Source organism: Lissotriton vulgaris, chromosome 1_1 (genome assembly GCF_964263255.1).
Source record: "Lissotriton vulgaris chromosome 1_1, aLisVul1.2, whole genome shotgun sequence".
Classification (NCBI taxonomy): domain Eukaryota; kingdom Metazoa; phylum Chordata; class Amphibia; order Caudata; family Salamandridae; genus Lissotriton; species Lissotriton vulgaris.
In genome coordinates, this window is record NC_141685.1 from 776,568,863 (window position 1) to 776,589,841 (window position 20,979).

The following is a 20,979-nucleotide window of genomic DNA, read 5'->3' on the forward strand; positions in this document are numbered from 1 at the left end:
CCTGCAGGTCCGCACCTAGATGACACCACACCTCCACAACCTAAAGCCGAACTCGTCGGCAACGGGATTGAAGCCGCTGGCGACTCAGCAGAAGTCCCCGGGCAAGGCAAGGTATACGCAGACGTCTCAGGAAGAGGAGGGCGCAAAAAAAAAAAAGCCTGCAGAGCCGTAGCGAAGGCCTTCATTTGGGACCTAGTCGCCCCGAAGCCAGGAAACAGCGGACAGGGTGGCAAGGGCGCGCGTCCCGAGGGTAACCCGCACCCTCTGCAGAACGAAGACAAGGCCCCGGAGACAAGCTGCAGGACTTACCAGTGGGCGAGCGACGCCCGTGGGGCCTCGGGGAAGGCTGATGCCACTGTCTGAACCGGCAGCTCCTGGCTTCCGAGGTAGGGGACGGACGCTGTGACGAGACCAACCTTAACAAGCAGGCCAAAAGCAGTTTCATCCGGCGCTCCCGCCGGGATTTCGGCTTAAGATGTTGACAAGCGTCGCAGTCTGTAGAGTCATGGTGCTCGCCCAAACACCACATACAAATAGGGTGAGGGTCCATCGCCGACATCTGACGCGCACAAGAAGTGCACGTCTTGAAACCCGAAGGCATTCGCACACTGTTACACCAACGCAAAAGTGTTAGAAGACCTGAAGACAGGTAAGAAACACAATCCAGATACGTGTTGCAGGCGGAAAAGAAGGAAACTGATGTCAGCGCACCAGGGTGGGACTTAGGTGAACTTGCTGACATCACATATGCGGACAACGTCAGGGTGGAGTCACGTGGTGCCGTCCCCCAGCGCGCAGAGATGCGGTGGCAAAAAGCTTTCCGGATGCAGTCTCACGCCTGGGGATAATTCTACGTTAAGGAATCTGCGGCTAGTAGTCTCTATCAGATGCAAGGGCGCTCACCTACAGGGGGTCAGAAACTAGTCTGTGGTAACAGGCTGCATGATACCAATCAGCATGCACACTAGAGGACTAGTAGGTTTTCTGGGGCACCTATAAGGTGCACTCTGGGTGCATGTCATGATACATCTGGTACTGGAAAGAGTACAGATTTATTAAACCAAGGTGTTTGATAACAAACACAAGAGTTTCCCAGCTACATAACTGCTGCAATGAAACCACTAATGACCAGTGCTCAGTGTATGGCCTTAAGATGGCTGCCTGATCACTTGCAATATATAGCAATGGAACTAGACCTCACAGGGGGCAGTCTGCTCATGTAGATGTGCCCTCACATCATACAATGCACACTGCCATAGGACTCTATGGCCTTCTGTAGGCGTGGCATATATATAGTATATGCCGTGTACCTTGGCATGGCACACAGGGAGTATGCCATGTCGCGTTTTGAAAATGGTATGCACCATTTTACATATCCTGCAATGGCAGTCTGTACGGAGTTTGTGTGGGTCACTTTGGGTAGCATAAAATATGCTGCTGCCAATGCAGCACTCTTTAGTACCCATGCACTGGGTACCATTTACTAAGCAGTGCTGAAGTCCTTGCCAATTACGTTACAACTAGACAATTACCTTGTTTCAAGGAAAGAGCACTGGCAGCCTAGTTAGCAGTGACAGAATGCACTTTCAGTCAAAAACCATCAGTACTAGGGCAAAAACTGGGGGAGACCATGTCAAAATGGGCACTTGCCTACCTGACCTCAAACAACACATAAGGGCAGGGGTCGGCAGGTGAGGGGTGCCACAATCTTCACAAGCATTGGACTCTTGGCCCGGCACCAGAGGCAAACCAGATGGGGGTTCACAGAAACCACAAGGTTCAAACCCCACAGGCTTTTCGGTCACATCCTTAGCACACTGGGAAAAAGAATCAAATGCCAAAAAATGTGTCCACAAAGAGGACAGAGGAAGCTCTCTTCAGATCTGAGCTGATGGTACAGAGTCTAGGGTGGTGCCTATATAGCCTTTACAGTGAGATGCTGAGGAGCAGAACTATGCCATGCACTGGCACGCCGAGGTCCTGCTCAATAATCTACTGTTAGAGTCTCAACTAAAAAAAGGTGCTACCAAAAGGTAAGCAACTCGTTATTGTTCTAATAGAGACTTCTAACCACAGGCATACATTGTGAATACATACCAAAGCAGTAACTCCAGGTGGTGGCTCTGTATAACGGTTCAGACCAAGAAATCCTAAAGGACACATTGGGTGAACTGTTCATCTCAACAGTCCTGGTATGCAGCAGCCTGGCAGAAGTCTGAGACCAGAACACCACGTGCCAGTGCAGTGGTAGCAGCTTTTGCTCTTGTGGAATGAGCACACAAGTCTTCTGGGAGTCGTTTCTTGGCTTGTCTGTAGCAAATCTTGACACATAAAACAATCAATAGTTATATGGTTCTCTTCTGCCTCACTTTTTCCTTTTTCATACCAAAGAAACCAACAAACAGTTGATCATTCAAACAATAGTCTTGGGTCCACTTGATGAAAAGAAAAAAAAAAAAATTAAAAGGAGGGCTCTCTTGGGGTCAAGAGGGTGAAGGCGTTACTCCTCCTTAGAAGGATGAGGTGATGTAGAAAAGACCAATTGGGTGATTGATTTCTTGATGTGGAAGGCAACAATGCCGCATTTGTCTGGAGGACTAGCTTGTCCAGAAAGATCGATGGGTATGCTTTTGAACAGACAGGGCTTGGAGTTCATTCCCTTGCAGAGGTCATGGCGATGAGGAAGACAGTCTTGATGGTCAACAGAGGACAGCTCTGTAATCGCACAAAGGGAGCGCACAGAAAGTACATGAGAACTAAATCAGGTGTTGGCGGAAACATGTGGCTCAGCCTGTTCAAGGAACACATCAGGTGATCTGAAAAGTGATGACTGATCTGGCAAACTTAAAAAGGCCATAAATGGCAATAAGATTACCTTTAACAGATCCCACAGAAAGGCCTAACTGGACCAAAGATAGAAAAAATAAATTGTCTGACAATTTTGCAGTCAAAGCTCGGATATCACGGGCGGGGTGCTGGGGACGGGGGTGGACGGGGGTACCAGGCAACAAACTTCTTCCAGCAATCTGTGTAGAAAGTTTTGGTGGATAGGTGCCTGGCTACCAGGATGACACCAACCACCTTGGGCAGGAGATCAAAAGCCATCAACAGTTGCTCTTCAATCTCCATGCATGGAGGTGTGAGTTGTGCAGGCTCGGATGAAGGGCCAAAGCTATGCTACTGCAACAGGAGGTCCTCCAGCCGGAGCTGGAAGTCAACGCTCCTGGTCAGAAGTTCCAGGTACGACACTCTTCTCACCCATACCGGAGCCACTAGGATGTCTTTGGCCAAATCGGTCTTGAACTTTTTCAGCACTATGGGCAGGAGAGGAAGTAGCCGGAAAGGCATACAGGTGGCCCGAGCCCAGTTCAGACATAAGGCATCTCTGAGGGAATCCTGCCTTGGAAACATAACATAACGTGTATTTGTAAAGTGCACGTTCACACACTACCGTATCTTGGTGCTGAATAACAGATGTTTGACACCCAACTCAACGGTACTCATTTTATTGACCTCAGAAGGATGAAAGGCTGAGTGGACACGCTGGGATTTGAACCTGTGACCACGAGGTCAAACACAGGCCCCTGCAATGGACGCATTAGTCCACTAAGCCACCAGATCCGGCTTCTCTAAGTGCACAAAATTCTGGAAGCTGTGCATTCTCTTCGGTAGTGAAAAGTGTTAGCAAGTGTTCTCCCCATTGCTAGAAGAAACCCTGCGCCGCCTCAGATTGTCGCTGCTTTTCATGATCCACTCAGTTTAGTCTTTCTTGGCGCTGGATCAAGGAACTGGTGAGTGTTTCGACACGTCCAGAGACATAGAGCCTCTTGGCACAGGACCCATAACCACACTGATCTGCTAGTTTCAATACCACATGGTAGCAGTGCTGTCTGTGATAACCTGCAACCGTTAACCCTTAAGGGTGAGGAGGGATGCCTTCAAGGCCAAGCAAATCACTTGCAACTCCAGCATACGATATAAATGCAAGAATACACTGGAGACAAGTCTTCTGATATCCACCTCACCCAGGTGGCCTCCCCAACCCAGCAACAGTGCATCAATTATTACCTCACCTCTCCTGAGTGGGGTATGGAGAGGTGTCTGCAGCTGGTCCAATTGTGGTCAAGCAGCCACCACTGCAGGTTTGTCGTAGTCTCATCCAACACAGGGAAGGACTCTAATAGGTCTGTTTGGAGATGAGTCCACTGAGACTTCAGATGCCCCTTCTGAGCCTGCATGTGCTATCTGGCACGGTCCACGAGCACGATTGAGGAGGTAAAGAGGCCTAGAATGTCAGATCCTTTCTCTCCAAGACCCAGGTTAAGAGCTGAAACATCTGGATCATAGCCATAATGTGAGGAAATGGGGTGTATTATATGTAATACACTTACCCATCCTTTCAGGGCCAGTATGTTTAGCTTGTTAAATCTTAACCTCAACCTTGGGTAGCTGTGGCTCTAAACTGTAAGGCTTACAAAAAGTAACAAGTGAAAAACATGTAAACCGCACCAAAACAATGGGGGAAAAAAAAATAAATCAGATATCAATTTATAAAAATAGACTAGATTTTTTTGTATTTGTAGACACCACAACAAAAAAGATCCGCTGGAGGGTTTTAGAGAACATTTGAATAATAATAAAGACTGATTGAGAAAATGTGACTTCCAGAAGGCTGTCCCAAGCTACAGCTTTTGGCAAAAATCAACAAAGTTATAGATAAAATACAATATTGTGGTTTAAGTAAGGAAACAGCAAGAGAACTGTACATTGGTTATTGCGGCATACGTAATAGGAAATAATTTGAAAGGCACATTCTTTCAAAACACCAGAAGGTAAATCATCTACTACAAACAAACTTCCATAAACATGCATCTAAAGAATGACAAATGTTTGGACAGAGGATGCCAATTACTGGATCCTTGCTGCACACTTTTTATTGCATCTGTATGACTAGACGTTTGCTGCAAGGTACTCAGAAGAGATTTAAGGGCAAGATGTTTTGAGCTAAATTAAACTTATTTTCAGCTATCATGTCTGGTGAACTTTCTTTAGAGATCCTCAACCAGCACAGTGAATTAAGAAGGTAACCCATTTCCTTTATTCAGTTTGGTTGAAGGGTTGACTAAGGTGCCTTACATACCTCAGGCTCGACACGCTGCACACTTCGCTGTTTCTTGGTCACTGGCATGTCCGCAGGTTCTTCCGACGCATGCTCTGTGCTCTCCGCTGTGCTGCTCTCCTCCTCTTCCTCCCTGGGGCGTTTGGGAATCGAAGACCCAGGAGTGGCTGAAACTGGAAAACATTCTTGTGATTCTCAAGATAGCAAAGGGGTCTCCAAGCAATGCTATCTTTAATCATTGACCCTTATTAATGTGCTATTTGCATAGTAATACTACTAAAGGCGGTTAAAAAAATGCTTCCTCATTTTAATAAAAGACATTTCAAATTCTAAGAATGCGCTTTAAACGTCCAAAAGAACAGGTTGGTTACTGTTTCTGGTGGATACTCTAAACCCAGATACCATATCTCAGAATACTCCAGTGGCACCAGGCTGGATCCGGAACCTTTATTTCAGCAGTGCTCCTGCATGTTGCTAGGTGATCCTGTGAGGCTCCTTCTTGGCTCTGTACCGCCCAAGAAGCGATGGAGCAGAGCCACATACAAGTGCCACCACTCCGTGCTGACATCAGTTTCTATTTTTCCCTTTCTGTGCACTCAGACACATCATGAACAAATGTTGATACTAGTGTGCTGAAGTAAGAGTTACTTACCTTCGGTAACAATGTATCTGGTAGAGACGATTCTAGCCACAGATTCCTTCACGTAGAATTATCCCCAGGCGCGAGACTGGATCCGTAAACTTTTTTGCCACAGCATCCCTGCGCGCCGGGGGCGGGGCAACATCACACAACTCCGACCAGGCATCATCCGCGTACGTGACGTCAGCGAGGTCACATAGGACCCGCCCCGGCGCGCATACCGCAGTTTTCTTCTGAGAACTTTACCACCCCAGAACGCAAACCACCAGATAAACTGTGGAGCATGGGAACAGTGTGCGAAGAGCAGAAAAATTGGAAAGAAACTGACTAACGAATATGCTACTTACCAGTATGCATCTGTTCTTGGCATGTAGGGCTGCTGACATTCATATATGTGCACAGATCACCGCCTAGTGTTGGGTCCGGATGATTGCACATTGTTGTCCTGGAAGAGTCTTCGAAGTATCACGAGATAGGTGGCTCCTCCCCTGGACTACAGTGCGCATAGGCATCGACTCCATCCTCAGATTGTTTTTAGCCATTGTGGCCAAGATGGAGTGGAACTCAGTGAATGATGACCATGCTAGAAGTATGTGTATATTCTGCAGCTGCTACAGGCGCCGGGGAGGAGGGCGGGCGATATGAATGTCAGCAGCCCTACATGCCAAGAACAAATGCATACTGGTAAGTAGCATATTCGGTTCGAGGCATGTGGGCTGCTGAATTCATATCTGTGCATAGAATACATAGCAGTCCCTCCATTAACGGCGGCCGCCCGTGCCAGCTGCAGCAGTTTGGAAAAGTGTTTTGAGAACAGCCTGCCCTACAGCTGCCTGCTGTTTGGAATGCACATCAACACAATAATGCTTTGTAAATGTGTGTGTGGTAGACCATGTGGCTGCTCTACATATGTCTTCTAAAGGAATGTTTCCAAGGAATGCCATAGAGGCCCCCAACTTTCTGGTGGAGTGGGCCCTTGGTGGAATGGTGAGAGTACGCTTGGCTTTCAGATAGCAGATCTGGATACATTTAACGATCCACCTAGCAATACCAGCCTTGGAAATAGGGTTACCTTTGTGGTGTGGTGCAAAGGCGACAAAGAGTTGCTTAGTCTTCCTAAAATCCTTGGTCCTATCGATGTAATACATCAGGGCCCTTTTGACGTCAAGGGTGTGGAGCATCCGCTCCGCCAATGACTCAGGATTTTGGAAGAAAACAGGCAATTCAATAGTTTGGTTAATATGGAATTGAGACACTACCTTAGGAAGGAATTTAGGGTTAGTGCGAAGCACCACCCTGTTAGAATGAATTTGAATAAATGGCTCTTGGATAGTTAGTGCTTGGAGCTCACTAAATCGTCGCAGTGAAGTAATCGCTATGAGGAAAGCCACTTTCCATGTCAAGAATTGAATCTCGCAGGAATGCAGTGGTTCAAAGGGAGGACCCATCAGCCGGGTGAGGACCACATTGAGGTTCCACTCCGGAGCTGGTGGAGTCCGCGGAGGAATGTCTCGTTTGAGTCCCTCCAGGAAGGCCTTAATGGCAGGCACCCTGAAAAGGGAGAGGTGCTGCCTGTTCTGGAGGTAAGCGGCCATTGCAGACAGATGTATGCGAATGGAAGCATAGGCCAGATTACATTTGTACAGCTGGAAAAGGTAACAAATGATATTCTGAATAGACGCATCCAGCGGGTTAATGTGGTGGTCTGCACAATAAATGACAAACCGCTTCCATTTTGCTGCATAGCATGCTCTGGTGGTGGGCTTCCTTGCCTCCCGAATGATGTCCATGCGGCCAGAAGGCAAGTGCAGATAGCCAAACTCTAAGACTTCAGGAGCCAGATCGCCAGGTTGAGCTGTTGCGGATCTGGATGCTGAATGTCGCCATGGCTCTGCGTCAGAAGGCTGGGTGTGATGCGTAGCCTCTGATGCAGTACCACGGACAGTTCTAGAAACGTGGTGTACCATGGTTGGCGAGCCCACGTTGGAGCAACCAGGATGAGAGTCATAGAGTGCTGCCTGAGCTTGGGTGCCACCAGCGGTATCGGAGGTGCTGGGGGAAAAGCGTACGCAAATTTGCCTGACTAGTTCATCCATATCGCATTGCCCTACGATTGTGGGTGTGGGAACCTGGCGGCGAAGCTTTGGCATTTTGCGTTCTCCCTTGTGGCGAACAGGTCTATCTCTGGATGACCCCACATTTGGAAGTACGGTTGGAGTACTGATGGATGTATCTCCCACTCGTGCATTTGGTGGCTGTGCCTGCTGAGCAGGTCCGCCATCTGATTGTCTATGCCCGGGAGGTGCTCCGCCATGAGGAAGATGTTCCTATGAATGGCCCACTTCCACATGCTCTGAGCCAGGTGAGACAGCTGCGGAGAGTGTGTTCCTCCCTGCTTTTGAATGTAGTACATGGCTGTCATGTTGTCCGTCCGGATCAACACAACCATGCTGCACAGATGTACCTTGAAAGCTTTGAGTGCCATGAAGATTGCCATCAGTTCGAGAACATTGATGTGCATCTTCCGTTGCTGTTGCGTCCACAGTCCCGGCACTGTGTAGTGGAGGACATGAGCTCCCCATCCCTGGAGAGAGGCGTCCGTCGTCAGAATGATCTGTGGCACAGGCTCTTGGAACGGTCGGCCCTTGCAAAGGTTTCGTGGATTCCACCAATGCAGAGAGTTGTATGCCCGACTGCTCACCAACACTAGGACTTTCAACTGCCCATGAGCCTGAGTCCACTGACGTACCAAGCACTCCTGAAGCGGACACATATGTAGCCTCGCGTGCGGGACTATGGAAATGCAGGAGGCCATCATGCCTATCAACTGCATGAACACTCTTGCTGGAAGCGAGTGTTGAGGTCTGAATTTCTGTATCAGCGATAGAATGCTGCTGACCCTCACTGAATTTGGCTGTGCTGTGGCCGCCAGAGTGTTTATGGTCGCACCCAGATACTGCAGTACGTGGGCGGGTTGGAGGTGGGATTTCGGGTAATTCAGTGAGAATCCCAGATCGTGCAGGAGGTGAATGGTGTGGGACATGTGGTCGGCACACTGCTGGGCTGACTTCGCTTGGATGAGCCAGTCGTCTAGTTAAGGATAGACATGGATATTCCATCTTCTGAGATGCGCTGCCACCGTCGCCAGGCACTTTGTGAACACCCTGGGTGCCGTGGTGACACCGAAAGGCAAAACCTTGAACTGATAGTGCTGGTTTTTGTATGGTGAAACAGAGGTATTTCCTGTGTGAAGGGTCCAGTGGAATGTGAAAGTACGCATCCTTTAGGTCTAAAGTTGCGAGAAAATCCCCCTGCCTGAGTAACGGGAGCACTTGCTGCAGGGTCAGCATATGAGAGTGCTCCGACAGGATGTAGTAGTTGAGGGGCCTGAGGTCCAGGATGGGCCTGAGGGACCCGTCCTTTTTTGGTATTACGAAGTACAGGGAGTAGACCCCTGTGCCTCTTTCCTGCACCGGCACGAGCTCTATTGCCCCTTTTTGCAGCATGACGGTGACCTCCTGCTGCAATAAGTGCAAGTGCTCGTCCGACATAGGACGGTGTCTTGGGGGCATGTTGGGTGGAGTGGATGTTAACTACAGACAATAACCAAATTGGATAAGCTTTCTGACCCACCTGTCCGTGGTGATGGACTCCCAGACGGGCAGGAACTGCTGGAGTCTCCCCCCGACTGGTGTTGTGTGGTCGGGGGGCAGTGACAAGGCGTCACTGTTTGCTGGTGGCAGAGGATCTGGAGCGGTTTCCACGTCCTCTGCCCTTGGCGCTGTTGCCACGATATCCACCTCTACTCTTGCTGGTGTAAGTAGTCTGAGTGTTGCCCTTGTAGTATTGCGTGGACTGGGAGAGCTGGCCCCTGGAGACGCCTCTAGTGCTGGAGCGACGAAAGGACCCACCCCGAAACTGCTGGGACTGTAAGGCACCCATTGACTTTGCAGTCTCAGTATCCTTTTTTATCTTTTCTAGGGTGGTGTCAACCTCCGGGCCAAACAGGTGATCTGGGTTAACCGTTTGGTTCAGGATGGTGGTTTGGATTTCCGGCTTAAATCCAGAGATTCTCAGCCAGGCATGTCTCCGAAGCATAACGCTAGTGTTTATAGCTCTGGCAGCGGTATCGGCTGCGTCCAGAGCGCACTTAATGGAAGCGTTAGAGATTAGCTTCCTTTCCTGAATCAGCATCTCAGCCCCTTCCTTGTATTGATCAGGCAGGTGTTGCAACAGGGTCTCCAGTGTATCGTAGTGTGCCCCCACACTTGCTATGACAGGGCACACTACGATACACTGAAATGGATCGGCGTGGACGCCTTGGGTGGTTTCTCCACTGGTTTCGCAGGCAGAGGATCCGTCGGATCGGCTGACGCGGTGCCTTCACCGATGCGCTGCAGGGACTCAGTCACCTTCTTGGTGAACGCGGCGGATGGGCGCGCCGGTTCAATGGAATCCTTCGAGGCCACTTTCGAAGTAGAGTCTCGAGGCGCAGCGCCCTTAGCCTTGTCGTGCGAACGCGGGGTCGTGAGGACCTTCGGGTCATCGAGCCGCTTCTTCGGGTCACCGAGAGACGTCTTTGTCTCGCCGACAGCCTTCTTCGGGTCGACAAGGCTGTTGCTGGTGGCGATAGTCTTCGGCGCCGACGCGCCCGACTCGACCACCTTCACTTTAGTCTTTGGCGCGGCAGACTTCGTCTCGACGCCCTTGACTGGTGTTTTCGGCTCGACAGCCACCTTCGGTGCCTTCGGCGCCGAAGCCTCCGAGGCCTTGGAGCCGACCAAAGCGATGCGCACTTTCGGCTTCGGTGCTGGCACCTGCGCAGTATCTGGCGTCGAGACCGTAGGTTTCACTTTCGGTTTCGTTTTGCCAGGGAGTGGCTCGGCAACAATGTCCGTGGCCGGGCCCGAAGGCGGGCCGTGGAACCCATAGTGAGATCTTGGGTAAGGCCCGAAGGCAATCCCTCGACCTGGGCCTTATAAATCGGCACGGCCCCAGAGTCAGTTTAAGGAAGCTCCTCGTCCGAGCTATCCTCCATGGCCCCAAGGTACCAGTCGTCGTCGTCGTCTCCTACCTCGTCGACGACTTCTTCGCCCTCGAACACCTCAGCATCCGCGTTGTAGTCATCATCGACGTCGGACGCGGGGTTTGATTCAGAAACTTCCAGGATTTCGTCCTAGACATCCCCTGCATCGAAGATGTCCACAGGCGCCGGAGCAGATTGCTGGGCCTCCAGGCACGCAGCTCGTCGAAGCTAAAGCGTCTTCTTAGACCTGAAGCGGGAACAAGCCATACACTTGTCCTCATCGTGGTCCGGCGACAGACACTTGTTGCACACCGGGTGGACATCAATGTGGGGGTACTTAGAGTAACAGACCGGACATCTCTTGAATGGGCTTCGGTCCATGATGGACTGTCGATAGGTCAGGAGCGTCGACTAGGCCTTCCGCGCCGAGAGCACGCGGGAGTAGAGAATCCGGCTCGGAGCCGAACTAGAAGAAGTAATGCCGAACGCAAGACAATACCGACGTATAGGCTAAAGACCTTTTGGTCTCAAGAAAGTTTTCTATCGATTCCGACAAGAGGGAATAAAAGACATCCGAACCCAATGGCGGAAAAAAACAATCTGAGGATGGAGTCGATGCCCATGCGCACTGTAGTCCAGGGGAGGAGCCACCTATCTCGTGATACTTCGAAGACTCTTCCAGGACAACAATGTGCAATCATCCGGACCCAACACTAGGCGGCGATCTATGCACAGATATGAATTCAGCAGCCCACATGCCTCGAACCAACACACAGAGTGGTGTGAACAAAGCAGAACCCAAAGGCATGTAAAGAAGAAAGAACAAGGAGAGCCCTGCGCAGCCACCCTGCCAGCACATAGACAGCCTCCCAACCCTGTGCCCCAGAGGCAAGGAGCACGCGTAAAAGTCATGGCCGGATCGCCCGCAGGTCCAGAAGGTTGATATGGAGCCAGGACTCCGCCGGAAACCAGAGGCCTCTGATCTCTGCTCACCCATGTGGCCTTCCCATCCCAGGAGGGACTCATCCATCACCACTGTGTGCTCCGGTTGGGGAAGGGAGAGGGATCTGCCACTGACCCAATCGCGATTCGTAAGCCACCACTGCAACTGTTGTGCAGTGCCCTGCGAGATCTGGACGTGATCCGACAGGTTGCCCTGATGCTGTGCCTGTAGGAGGGTGGATACCCGACTATGGTTACCCCCAACTTTTTGCCTGGTGTTTTGCTGGTTTTCCGACTTAGTTGACCTGGGACCCTGCTATTCAGGACCCCAGGCCTACTGCTCTCTCTCTAAAATGGATTCCATGTACCTTAGGCACATATCTAATTGGATACTGAGTCACCTTATCAGTCAGTGTACCTTAGGTACCCAGGGCATAGGTGTACCCAGGGCCTACCAGGGGCTGCAGCATGTATTATGCCACCCCTGGCTGGCCATCCAAATCTGACACAACTGGCTGCACGACAGCTGGGGCAAGGTGGTGTAATCACCCTTTGCTTTAGATATAGTATACCTATATCTAACCCTAAAATGGACACATGCATTCCTATCAGTCACTCCTATGGCAGGCCTTATCAATCCTGAAGGCATAGTGCTTGGAATTTTGTGAGATGGTGCTCTGGCATGAGCTGAGCCAGTCTGCAGCTTGCGGAACCAAGTCCTAATAGCTGTTCCATGATAACGCTCTTAAGTGCATTATAATCCTCGCGGTTATTTGCCAACTCTGGTATCGCTTTATCAAAACATGTCGAGTAAGGTGTCTACGAATTGGAATACTAACCCCTCGCCAATTCTGGCGACGGGGTTAGCATTCCACCCTTCTAGAGGGACACGACATGTATGTAACTGTGAAGCCAGGTTAAAGTTAACTCGAGCCTCAGCATCACAAAATGGATGCTGCCACCACAGACACAAGTCTGACCTCCTGCTGCTGGGAGTCCTTCCAGCGAGGAGAGCTTGGACAAAGGGTTTCCTGTCAGGGGCGGTGCTAGCACCATCCCAGACTGGGTTTTGTGTATCCCAGGTAGGCAGGGCTGAGAGGAAGGTGACTGCAAGTGGCACCCCGGTGCTCACTGTGCATATGCCAGCTTGAACCAGTTCCAGGGGCACACCAGCCCCTGAGCAGGGGAAAGTCCGGACAGGGGAGAGGGGTGTAACCACGCCCCTTCCGGGTCCCACCCATGGGCAGGACCTAGTCGCGTGCCAGCCCCTTTCCTTAGTATAAAGATAGGAGCGGGCCCCCTTCCCAAATTAGATAATTCTGAATCTTGATGACTTTCCACGAAAGAACTCTTGAACCTTTCTGAAGACTCTCCCTTGTGGCTAAGGAGTAGCCACCCTGCACCAGCAGGCACCATCTAAGCGCATGCGGTTTGCTGCAAGTCCATCCTCCGGATCAAGACTGCCCAGCTCGACGAGACCCGGATTCCCTGCCATCTCTGACCTCTACCTACATCATCAGCCCAGCTGAGATTTGTGGGTGTGACGAGACCAGAGGGACCGACCATCTTCAGAACCTGCACGACGCTTATCCAGCACGACCGCCGAGGGATCCTCGAGTGAGTGCTTTGGGGTTTGAGAAGCCCTAACCCTGAGCAACTCCAGCACCGAAGTCCAGCCTCCCAGCATCCACGAGATCTGCGTGGGGCCCTTCTGCTCTTTGCTGCTCACCGCGTTGTCCGGCTTCTTGCCTGCTGGCTTGTGGCCCTCCTGACGACGAACCACGACACTTCCATCGCTGGTCTGGTTGCTCCAGACTAGCCCTTGCTCCCCTCCAACAGAGGAGCACCCCGGACCCTCCTGGTCCACTCCAGACGCCATCTTGAGTCCACCGCGTGGGCTTGCCTTTGCCAAGGGTTGTTGCCCCAATCCTGGGTCTAGCATCGCCGACAGCAGACACCTTCGTGGGACAGCTCGCACCTCCATCCTGGTCGCCGACAACGCCTCCTGGTCCGAGAGACTGCAGAGCCCAGAGTCGCCCACTCACCTGGTCGAGGTGACTTCATCCGGTGCCATCCTGGTGCCCATCTGATCACTGGCTAGTGATCAAGAACTGAGTCCCCTCTGCTATCAGGTCGTCTCCATCACCGATCCAGGTTTGGATCACATCGAACTTCATCACTGGTCGCCTGCCAGCAACAACTTCTTTCAGGCTCCATAGACTGTAACGAGGATTCGCGACGTCTTTTGAACCCTATGCAGCCGCAGCCCCTGGGCTAGGTAACTTGAGCCTTTCGCTGCTCCAACGTAGGTTCACTATCTAAGTGTCCAGATCCTTTTTCGTTTTCAGCCTAACTAGTCGGATTCGTCCGATAACTGTAACTTTACGAATACTAGTATCCATAGACTTTGTCCCGCATCCCGCGTGAGAGTGTACACTCTGCACCCGATCCCCCTAGGCCTCCTGCTCCTAACCTGAAGGTTCAGTAGTGTAGTCCTAGCGATCATAAAGCCTCTGGATCCAGTTACTTACCTGCTAGTATTTCGCATTCCACTTTTGTAGTATATGGTTTTTCGTGCCCCTCGGGCATTTGTGTAAATTGTGCAACTTAAAGTATTTTCTTAAGAGTTTTGTTGTGTGCTTAGCTCCCCGACTCAAAGAGTTCAGGGTAGACTTGTTATAAATAAATATCCTTTTATTTTCATAACAACTTGTAAGGTGTCCTTTCACTTGGTGTTCAAGGGGTATATGTGATGGTATAACAGCTGGCTTAACACGCCCTCTAGAGTTTAGCCTAAAGACTGCTCTTGGCCATGCTACTAGGATAGCTGGTCTATAAGGTTGACTTACAACCAATCATCAATAAGGGTTGTTTGGAATGATACACAGTGATCACTAGAATAGTGAGCACTACATATCAGGCCAACTTCTCACAGTGCCCGCTGGAACTTCAGGCCCCACTGCAGAGTCAGATTATGCCATCTGGCATGTGTCACCAGCAGGATGCAGGAGGCCATCAGGCTCAGAAGCAAGAGGGTCAGCCTGAAAGAAACCCGGGATAGAGGTTGAAAGAGCGGAATCATAGCCTTAATATCCCGGACTCGCTGCTCGGGAGGATAGAACCAAAACAGAGTCTAATCCAGAACTGCTCTGATGAAAGGGAGCTTCTGAGAGGGGCTCCGGTGCGACTTAACATTGATAGAGAACCCCAGAAAATGCAGGAGGTCGGCCGTAGTCTGGAGGTGGGTGACAACTGCCTGGGGTGAGCCCACCTTCAACAGCCAGTCTTCGAGGTAGGGGAAGACTGACACCCCTAACCTGCGCAGATGAGCTGCGACCACCGCCATCACCTTCAACACTCGAGGGGCTCTGGTAAGGCCGAAGGGGAGCACTGCAAACTGAAAATGCTCTTGGCCTACCATGAAACGTAGGTAAAGCCGGTGGGCTGGCAGGACGGGGATATGAAAATATGCGTCCTTCAAGTCCAACGCTACCATCTAGTCTCCAGACTCCAGGGTCCAGGACCTGAGCCAAAGTTAAAATCTTGTACTTCTCCCTCCGAAGGAAGAGATTGATGTCCTGGAGGTTCAAGATGGGGCGCAGCCCTCCCTTGCCCTTCTTGGGGACCAGAAAGTAGTGGAAATAACCACTCCCAACTTCCTGACCGGGAACGCACTCATGGCCCCCTTGACCATGAGGGCCATGACTTCCTGGCGGAGAAGAGCCAAATGATCCACCAACAGTCGGTGGTACTGAGGCGGCATGGCTGGAGGAGAGGACAGAAAGGGGAGCGTGTAACCCTGGCAGATTTTCTGCAGTACCCACTTGTCCGATGTGATTTCGCACCAGTGGTGGAGGTGGTGACAGACCCTGCCAACTACTGCGTGGGGTGCTCTCTGAAGCTCGGGTTAGGAAGGCTTAGAGGTGGAAGCAGCGGGGTGGAGGTAGACTGACCCGTTCGCTGGATACCAGACCCGCCCCTACGGAATCTGCGGCCGTGCTGAGGCTCTGTCTGTACAGGTTTTGTGGAGTAGCGTGCTTGGGTGCTTTTGCCTTGGCTACGAAAGGAACGAAACCCAGGCGTGGCAGAGTTATTTGTGGAAAGACCCAAAGACTTGGCCGTGGTTTGCGAGTCTTTAAAGTGATAAAGGGCATTGTCAGCCTTGTTGCCAAAGAGGCAGGAGCCATCAAAGGGCATGTCCATGAGTGAGCCCTGGACATCGGGCGAGAACCCGGTAGACCGCAACCAGGCATGGTGTGGCCACGCCACAGTTGTGGAAATCGCCCTGCCCAACGAATCACCGGTGTCCAGACCACACCTGATGGCAAACTTTGCCACATCCTTGCCTTCCGCAATCGTTTGGGAAAGTACAGCCTGGACTTCCTCAGAACACCGAGGCAAGACTTCGGCTACCGAATCGCACACCTCGTGGGAGTAACGGCCCAATAAGCAGGCGGTGTTGACCGACTGCAACCCCAAGCTGGCCTGAGGAGAACAACCTCTTGCCATATTGGTCTAGGCGCTTAGAGTCCTCATCCGGCGGAGCCGTGGTAAAGGCACTCTGTGACGTCGAGGTTTGAATGACCAGGCTCTCAGGCGTGGGGTGAGTGGTCAAGAAGGCAGGATCACCAGGCGCGGGGCAACGACTCCTATTGATGTTCTTATCCACCAGTGCCCCCGAGGCCAGCCGCAACCAAGTGCCAAAGAGGACTTCGGTAAGGGCCTCATTGAAAGGGAGCAGTGGCTCCGACAATGTAGATGCCGTCTGGAGCACCTCCGAAAGGAGGTTGGTCTTGAGGGCCACCGTGGAAAGGTCGAGATGGAGAGCCTCCGTTGCCCAACGCAACCTCCATAGTAGGAGGAGGGGGGAGGCAAACCCTGGGTCAGAAGACACGTCAAGTTTGCCCGCATCTTGAAGGTAGTCTACCCAATCCAGCTCGGATTCACACTGCCGTGCGAGGAGGTCCTCGGAGCCGTCCCAGTCCTCGTCCGGCTCTGGAGTAGAGGGAGCCGGCCGTGGCGGCAGGCCCGGGGAGGGGGCAAGCGGTGCCGGGAACGGCGCCAGCCGAGCCTGAGCCACATCCCAATGCAGATCCAAGGTCGGAACGAAATGTTCCTAGAACTGGGGCGGGATAAACGGCACCCAGTGTGGCGCCTGTAGCAGAGCCAGAGGCGGTGCTGGCCCGGTGTCAAGGGCAGGGCCGGGGCCAGCGGCTCTGCACCTTGTGGCGCCAGAGGAGCGACAGGGGGGACATCGGAGAGCGCACACGTTTCTTCGACTTCTTTTTATGGCGTCGCTTACCGGAATCTGAAGGTGAAGACTTAGAGCCCGAGGAGCGACTGCTCCGGTCCCGCGAACGGCCCCTAGACCCGGAGCTGCGGTGAGAGGAGTGCCGGACCTCCAGCAACTTATGGCGCCGCTCCCGCAAGGCCTTTGGGCCATGGCTCGACAGTCTCAGGAGTCATGGTCGGTCTCCAGGCAGTAGAGGCAGACATCGTGGGGGTCCGCCATCGACATGTGGCACGTCCCACAAGACTTAAAGCCGGGCATCCCTTTGACAAAAGACAAAAAGTAGGCAAAAAATGTCTTGGGTACATGCTCAATCCAGATCTGCGCGGAAAAAGAAAGAACGGAAGTTTCCGCGCATAGATGGCGCCTAAGTAGTCTCTGTGACATCATTGCGGCGCTTACGACGCCAGTGCCGTACGCAGAGCCACACAACGCCACCTACCGACGCACAGGGTTACTGCTATGCAAAAACTTTCTGGATCCAGTCTGATGCCCGGGGATTATTCGAAGGTAAGGAATATATCACTAACGTGTCTTTCAGATTTGTGATTTTGCTGTGGCAAGGCTAGTAGCCCCATTGTCAAGCACAGAGTTACAGGCTGACATCTCAGCTCTGCTAACTTCTGAACAGGATTAGTAAAGTTGGTACTGTAAGATATCAAAAGAATCTTTGCATTAATTCCAAACTAATGGTTACATCCAATTTAAAGTCACTGGTGGGCAAAACACAATTTTAGAATTTGTCACTTTAGTTGGACAAGGTATCCAGTGCCTATTTATGGGTGCACTCATGGACTGCCCTCACAGACCACTTTCTGTCCTTCTGGAGACACCTGTGAAAGACTTCCAAGAAAGGACACACTAGAAGTCTGTGCAGAGGAGAGGTGTTACCTTTGCGTTCCTCTCCCTGGCAGGAAGCCTCACAGATGTTCACCAAAAAGGAGAGCTTCAAAAGAGAAGCTGCCTATGAAGGACAAAATGGTAAACATTTGGGGGAGGGGCTACTTTATTGTTTAAGCAGATAGATGGTAAAATGTAAAAGCTCAAAGACCTGTTAGGGTCCCCCGATGGAGCCTCACTATCGCTTTCTAGGGGTGAGGGGAGCAAAGCACGCTGGCCAAGTGATAGATTACGCAAGGAGAGAAAAGAGTCATGACTCGGGGGCAAGAATGACGCAGAGTCCTCGGCACCAAAAGAGGTGATGCAAGGTGGTTACACAAATAAAGCCTGGAGATCACTCACGTGGAAAGCTGAAGTAATCTTGATGAGGAAGACTGTCTTCAAAGTCAGGAGGGGCAGCAAGCAACTGTGCATCAGTTCGAACAGAATACGCACGGGAAATATCAAGATCAAATTACTTCCGTTCTAAAACGCTTTCTGATAGGATCCTCTAATTGCAGATTTCTCACCTTTAGAATGTTCCTGGGGTTCAAGACTGGGTCCAGAGGTTTTCATACCAGTGTTCCAGCGCTTTGGTAGGTGGGACTGTGTGGTTCCAGAAGGAGTTTTTCCCGCCGCAAAAGTGATGAATCAGAGCCACATATAAGCACTACCACTTTGTGCTCACTTTCATGATTTGACTTTTTGCACCCTTGGTCTCAGAGCACAAAATAATTCCAGGTACTAAAGTGCAGATGTCAAATTTGGGTCCTTTTTACATGGTAATAAAATACCCTCCACGGAACAGGCAGTGGGGAATCTGTGGTTAGAGTAGCTACCTGTAACCCCCTCTCTGGTAGCCTTTAGTGAATGTGGATTGGCTAGGGGGCTTGTAAGAAGTGGAAGGGCTTTTGGAGGAGTAGCCTCTTGCGTTGCCTCTATATATGATGAGCGACTAAAAGAACATCTGGGAGCTTGCAGTTGCAAGGCTCCCATAGATTTTGCTGTGTCTGTCTTTTTTTCATTTTTTTCTAAAGACACATCAACATTAGGGCCAAATAAATGTTTTTCATCAAATGGCTGATTTAGGATGGAATTTTGTACCTCAGGTTTAAAACCTGAAATACGTAGCCATGCATGTCTACGCAAAAGGGTACTGGTATTAATTGCCCTTGAGGCAGTGTCTGCAGCATCTAGGGCACAACGAATTGAAGTATTAGTAATATTTTTACCTTCTTGTATGAGTTCATTGGCCCTATTTGTATACTGGTCTGGTAGATGCTGCATTATGGACTCTAGTTCATCATAATGTGCCCTGTCGTATCTTGCCAACAACGCTTGAGTATTGACAAGGCGCCATATATTAGCTAACACAAGGAAGATGCCAAGGGTCTCTAAAGAACCTGTACTTAACACTCAATTGTGGTGTTTAGAGGTAAAAAACAAAAGGAGAGAAAGAAGAGTGGAAATACCCATCAGCCCACCCATTGGCGGAACTTCGCCATCTGGGTTTTTTTTAAAATTGAAACTGGTATCCGCTAGACACCTCATCAAATATTGAGGAGTGCTAGTGTCGGATCCTCCAGTAAGAAGGACAGCCAGTAGATGGAATTAGTAGGCTGAAGGGGCAGGTTGCAGTGCTCAAAACGTGTGAAAAGAATAAATAGTGATATTAAAAATACCTGTCGTGATGTCTAAAGGTACTTTATTGGATGTGACCATCACAACGGCATGGTTAAAAACAGAGTGAAGATAGTATGTAAAGAATTACTATCCATCATAGATATTTATTGGTCGACATGTTTCAGCCTAGAACAGGCTTTCATCAGGACCTTTGATGTACACTACTGCAACAGTGATAGCAAACTGAAATAGAAAAATGATTATGTAGACCTACCGGTATGTTTTAACTCAGAGGCAGTCTCATATCATAGTATCAAACTCTCCTAAGGAAAAGAAAACACAAACAAAGATACACACAAAACAGAGCAGATATCAATATTGTAAAAAGCATCTGATGTATTGAAATCAGTGTACCTAGATTTGGTCTGGTTGACTCACCCATATATGAAGGGGAGAAGACCTCACATCGCCTGGCGCTCGCTCACACATCTTAACTAGCGACTGTATCTAGAAATCGCGTGAAGGGTGTGAGAAAAAAATACACCTATGCTCAATAGTTTAACAGGGAGTCTTAAGAGGTATGTCTGAAAAAGATGTACATGTAAGACACGACTATACTAAACTCTTAAAGCAGAGACAGCATGTCTCATGTATTTAAAACACGTTCTCAATTCATATGGCACATAGTATGAAGATCTAAAGCCCGATATAACGGAAGACTCACTCACCTATCCGTCGTCACTTTGGTCTGGCGTCTGAGCCAAGGGGAAGGTAGTGAGCCTGTCCGTAGTAGCGAGCTAAAACGACCATATGCGGACCAGAGTGAAAACCTCTCTGTTCCCGTCAGTGTTCAATGATTGGTGCTGGACACAAACCGGAAGCCTCCGTTATATCGGGCTTTAGATCTTCATACTATGTGCCATATGCATTGAGAATGTGTTTTAAATACATGAGACATGCTGTCCCTTCACGCGATTTCTAGATACAGTCGCTAGTAAAGATGTGTGAGATTTTTCCAACTATATAAGAGCACTTGGAAATTATATCGATTTGAAGCGCTCTTCTTTCTCATTCTTTGCCATCATTACATCTGTTCTGCAGCTCTGCCATTGACCGCCACCCACTTGGAGTTACAATAGAAATAAATTTGCACTTTTTGGCATAGTTTATACATGTGATCTTTTCATGTTTTTCTACCCCGATTTAGAGCGTGGCCTCTCTGTCCTGAGCGAGCGCCAGGCGAGGTGAGGTCTTCTCCCCTTCATATATGGGTGAGTCAACCATACCAAATCTAGGTACACTGATTTCAATACATCAGATGCTTTTTACAATATTGATATCTGCTCTGTTTTGTGTGTATCTTTGTTTGTGTTTTCTTTTCCTTAGGAGAGTTTATGATACTATGATATGAGACTGCCTCGGAGTTAAAACATACCGGTAGGTCTACATAATCATTTTTC

At 50.2% G+C, this 20,979-nt stretch overlaps 1 protein-coding gene across 2 annotated transcripts in view; it reads right to left on the reverse strand.

Moving 5' to 3' along the window:
- TPR (translocated promoter region, nuclear basket protein) overlaps positions 1–20,979 on the reverse strand; it is a 684,526-nt gene that overhangs the window by 296,474 nt on the left and 367,073 nt on the right. For both annotated transcript variants that reach the window (XM_086956072.1, XM_086956065.1), the window contains exon 38: positions 5,141–5,292. In XM_086956072.1, the coding sequence (XP_086812198.1) occupies positions 5,141–5,292 (152 nt within the window). The remainder of the gene's footprint in view (positions 1–5,140; positions 5,293–20,979) is intronic.